A 5,070-nucleotide genomic window follows, 5' to 3' on the forward strand; every position below is an offset into this window, starting at 1 on the left:
TGTGGGCAGAGATCTTAACCCCCTCAAAGTTTAACCCAGAGTTAAGCCTATGATGCCCCCCACTGGTCAAAACAAGACACCACACCAACAGACACAAACGCTGTTTTTAATATTATATTCATGTATAAAATACATAATCTCTAATCTCTGTGCAACAAATGACAGAAACAAATGTAACAGTTTGGGTTTAACCATCTGTGTGTGACGACCTTCACACTAAAACATCAATAATAATAATCAATTGTTTTATTTTACTAAAGTTTTAACCTAAAATCTTCTGAGTTCAGAGTTAATTCTCTCTTAAACCAAACACCGATCATATCCTCATCAGACCTGAACTCATCAATAGCCCAATCACCAATCAATAGACGAACAGTGAAAGTGAATCAGAGTCAAACAGCATTGAGTTCAGACGTGAGGTCATCGATCAGTGACCTCATCATGAACAATAAACAGAAACTCTGAGGTTGAACCTTTGACCTTCAGTCAGACCGACGATCTGAACTTTCTCTTAAAGACACAGTGAACGTTTCTTTGTGAGGTCATGCGACGTTGTGATGTCATCACTCCTCCAGGCTGCCGTCGCTGAGCAGGAAATGAGGTCTGACCAGCGACAGCATGGGGCCCCTCGGGGCCCCGGCCAGACAGTACGCCTCGTCCGGCCCGACGCCCCGAGACCGCAGCGTCCTCAGCGCGGCGCAGCAGCTCTCTCTGCCGCCGCGCGCCGTCACCATGACGAAGCTGAGCGGGCTGTCGACCATGCCGAACCTCCGCCGCATCTCACCGAGCCGAGCCGACAAACTCTGCAAAAGGAGAGAGACAGTGAACGCAACCTCCAGGTCAGAGCAGAGGACGACCAGACAAGGCCGTTTTATTTGTATCGCCCGTTTTTTTAAACAGTTTGTCTCAAAGGGCTTCAAATCCCATCATAACAACATCCTCTGCCCTTAGACCCTCACATCCACTGAGGAAAACCTCCATGGAAAACCCTTTTAAAGGACAATTCCAGGTGAATTCAACTCGGGGGTGTATTTTCCTAATTTAGGTCTAAAAGAAGGAATCTGAAGATTTGCAGTTTAATTGCTCCTGTTTTGCGGTAGTTGTGTCTGTCTCACGCGAGACCCAAGTTGCCGCTCGGTGTGTTCAGGTGCAGTGGAAAAGCTACCGTTTGTGTCATAAACACAGGAATATCAACTCTTGACTTACTTCAAGTGTACATTTTTTTCCACAGACAGCGTCAGGTGGTTACTCAAACATGCACTGATACGTTTTTTTTACTTGAAGCAAGTCAAGAGTTGATATTCCTGTGTTTATGACACAAACAATAGCTTTCCCACTGCACCTGAACACACCGTGCACGAGACTCCGGGAGACTTAGCCCTGAGCTAAATCTGGTGTATTTACATTTTTTATAATGTTCATTAATATGCAAAGTCCCGTCACAAATAAACAATAAAATGAAAATGAAATGAAATGACTTTGAATTAGATCTAGTTTTACAAACATGTCGGCTTGCTTGAAGTAAATAAACTTCTCGGTGCATGTTTGAGTCGCCATCTGACGCTGTCTGTGGAAAAAATTGCGGCTTTGAGGGATGTAAACAGCCTAAACAGCGGAACTTGCATCCGCTCCCATTCATCGCTGCCGTGGCGATGCGGGGACAGACACATCTACCACAAAACAGGAGCAATTAAACTGCAAATCTTCACATTCCTTCTTTTAGACCTAAAATGATAGGAACATACAGGCCCGAGTTGAATTCACCTGAAATTGTCCTTTAAAAGGGAAAATCTGGAGAAACCTCAGAGTGAGCAACAGAGGAGGGATCCCTCCCCCAGGACAGGCAGTAGATGTCGTATACAGACAAGTTTATACTGTATACAAACAGTTCATAACATGGAATATGGGAAAGGTTAACAAGAGCTGATGAAAGAGGCAGCTGGCGGCGGCGGCGGCGAGTAGCTACCTGAGCGGCCCGTTGACACGCCGACGCCGGGCTGACGTCGGGCTGGACGACCGCGTCGCCACAGAATAAAACTCTGAGCTGCTCAGACGAACAGGAAGCCGTCTGCTGGTCCAACAGCGCCGAGAGGACGCCTGGACCGAGGACAAGGAGGATTCACCTTCTGACACCACACTCACCAATACACCGTCAATACATGATTAGAGCTGCAACAATTAATCAACTAATCAAACAATAATTGATTATTAAATTAATCATCAACTATTTTGATAATTGAATAATCGGATGGGTAGTTTTTTTAAAGGGATGGTTCAACATTTTGGCAAATTGGCCCCCATTGCCATAATCCCTATAGTCATAGCAGTAGGTTTGTTACCTTTAATTGTCGGTGCAAGCTATTTTTAGAACGGCGGAGCAGAGCCGCGAGCTGCTCAGAGCTACGCTACAGAGGAGGCTCATGGGATTTCTTGGTTTCCCTCATCAAACTCATCAAATACACAATCCAACAACTCCACAACGCTCTGGTGGACAAGTTGTGACCTGCACATTCACCACGCTATGAGATAATAACAGACGTTATGAGACAGAGTTGTTGTAGAGGGAAATGCAGAGACTGCTTGATGAAAAACTGTCCCTGTGCATCAGCAGTTTTGCATGAATCACAAAACTACAAACTAATACGAAAACACCTTGTGATGTCACACTGACATCACACCAACATTAAACTGACACCTTTCATTAGTTGTTAGTGTCTCAGCTGAATGTGAAAATGTCTCATAATGAACAGAATATAAATATTTGTTTTAGCTACTGAATGTGGAGTCGTTGAGTGACGTTTTCTGTCCACAATAAATCAGAAATTAATTTGTCCTGAAAAGAGACCAAACACACAAACACACTGCTGCAGGTCAGTGAATCAGCCACCATGCACATACACACACACAACACAGGAAGTGCGTTCTCAGCGTCACTCTCATTGGGATTTATTTAGTCTTTCCTCCTCCAGCAGCGTCTCATAATGAGCTTCCTTCACTGTTGGTTTGGCTGCTGCAGATGGAGTCATGGAGTCGGTGGACTGGCTGTAACTCATCAGGGAGGCAGCAGATCCATAGATGGACTTTACCTGGTGGTGGTGGTGGTGGTGGAGCAGCTGATGAAGGTGGTGCCCTCCCTGTCTCTCATTGGTCAGTGATCGCTCTGCTGTGGGCAACACTGATGATTTCTGTGCTCACTGATTCACACGTCGACTCGTCTTCTTGTGTCACTGGAAGGTGACAGGAAGTTTCACATTTAGAAAATAAATGAGGATTAATTCTTCCTTACCTCTCTGAGCTTCTTCTATGAGAGCTCAGATCTGACTCGGTGGTTTATGTCTTCACTTCATCTCTTGCTGTGTGTATGTGGAGTTTCCATTGCTCACACATTCTCCTTCATCTTGATCTTTGCACCTTTTGAGTGCACAAATCGTCTCCATGGTGACCAGAGCACATCTCTCTGAAACTTGGAGATCAGTTAGACTTGGTTATTTCACTCCAGTGGTTTCCTCCTGATGTACAGTATCTACTTGTATTAAACCCCCTGCTGGACAATAAGTGACATCACAGCACTATTATAGCTGTTAGACTACCAATAACTGTTTATCATAATAATTATCATCTGATTCATTCAAAGTTATCCACTGAGTGTTTTATGTCAGTGATAGATGATTGTCATAGTATATGGTTCAGTTCACCTGGGAACATGTTGATTGTTGTTACTGTAGCTTACCTTCCTTATGTTACTTTGACTATATGTCTGTAATATTGTGTGTGTGATAAACAGGAAATTCTTTGATACTTCAGTTCGGACACATGTCAGCATTTTGTATTTGTATGTGATACTTTCTCATCCTGACTGAAGTTAACCACCTGTTCATCAGTCCACAACAAACACATTACATTACACATTATTTAATGTCTTAAACTGTCTCCGTGGTAAAATTCAAGTGTCCTTCAGTCCACATACACTTTTTTTTAAGTATATATTTTGGGCTATTATTGATAGGATAGTCGAGAGAGAGAGAGAGAGAGAGAGAGAGAGAGAGAGAGAGAGAGAGAGAGAGAGAGAGAGAGAGAGAGAGTGAGCTAAACCCCGCCCCTAGTCCACATACACTTTAAATACATGTTACAGGAGCAGCTCGTTTGGCTGTTACAGACTACATATGGCTGAGTTTAACAGAAATTAGGCTTTTTTTTTCTTTTACACTAATTCTATTTTAACGATATACAATGACAATGACTGAATAAATATGAAAGAGTTTATGATACTTACCACCAATCTTGACTGTAGCAGATAAATGTGGAGAACAGTGAAAAATAGACTGAAGTCTACACAATGTTACAGGAAATATATAGAACTGCAAGCAGATATGCTATGTGAATATGTGTCAGCATAAAAAGACCAGAAAGTAAGGCTCTCGTACTAATTTCATCTGACGAGTTGTAGTCCGTTACATACAATATTCACGTGTTAGTAAAAAAAGGAAACAGTTTCAACTAAATACTGATTCCTGATTAAAACAAATAAACCACAATATCAGTGACTGTAGATTTAACACGTCTTACTTTACTGAACATTATCTTTGTTGTTTGTCAGTGTTGTCATTTATGAAAATCCATGATTCAAAGCCCCATGTGGTTCCTATAAAAGTCTTATTACTCATCCATTTAATCCACTAGCATATTAGCATTCATTAAAACGTAGCATCAAATCCAGAATGCCGTTCACTCAGCCCAGTGGCATGATGGGAGTTACACTACTGATATATTCAGTGGGCCACATAACACGGAGGTCACCCCGAAAGTCAGAAGCTTTTTCAGGTTATGCAACAGGCGAGCAGCTCTGATAGTTGTTATAATAAAAACTCTTATAATCTCCGACATGGACGCTGCTCTTCAACAGACTCTACTGTGCATCATTAATAGTAGTGAACAGTGAACTCACCTCTCTCTGCTGCTCTGTTGGCTCCTTACATCCTTTGTTGCATCCGTGTGCATCAGGGACAATCTCACCTCTCTTACATCAGATCGAACGTCCTGTCGTCACGGCGATATATGATAATAGCGGTC

The 5,070-nt window shown here is 42.7% G+C and overlaps 1 protein-coding gene across 1 annotated transcript; it reads right to left on the reverse strand.

The window, feature by feature from the left end:
- Positions 1 to 505: 505 nt before the first annotated feature.
- LOC310987925 (cytosolic 5'-nucleotidase 1A-like) lies at positions 506 to 3,705 on the reverse strand (the record flags this gene model as incomplete). Its single annotated transcript, XM_083974394.1, has 3 exons — positions 506 to 803; positions 1,967 to 2,097; positions 3,696 to 3,705. The coding sequence occupies 3 exons, from the start codon at positions 3,703 to 3,705 to the stop codon at positions 564 to 566; spliced, it is 381 nt and encodes a 126-aa protein (XP_083830520.1). The 3' UTR covers positions 506 to 563.
- Between the last annotated feature and the right edge of the window lie 1,365 nt (positions 3,706 to 5,070).

The sequence above is a fragment of the Trachurus trachurus genome, assembly GCF_905171665.1.
Source record: "Trachurus trachurus genome assembly, chromosome: 6".
NCBI lineage: Eukaryota > Metazoa > Chordata > Actinopteri > Carangiformes > Carangidae > Trachurus > Trachurus trachurus.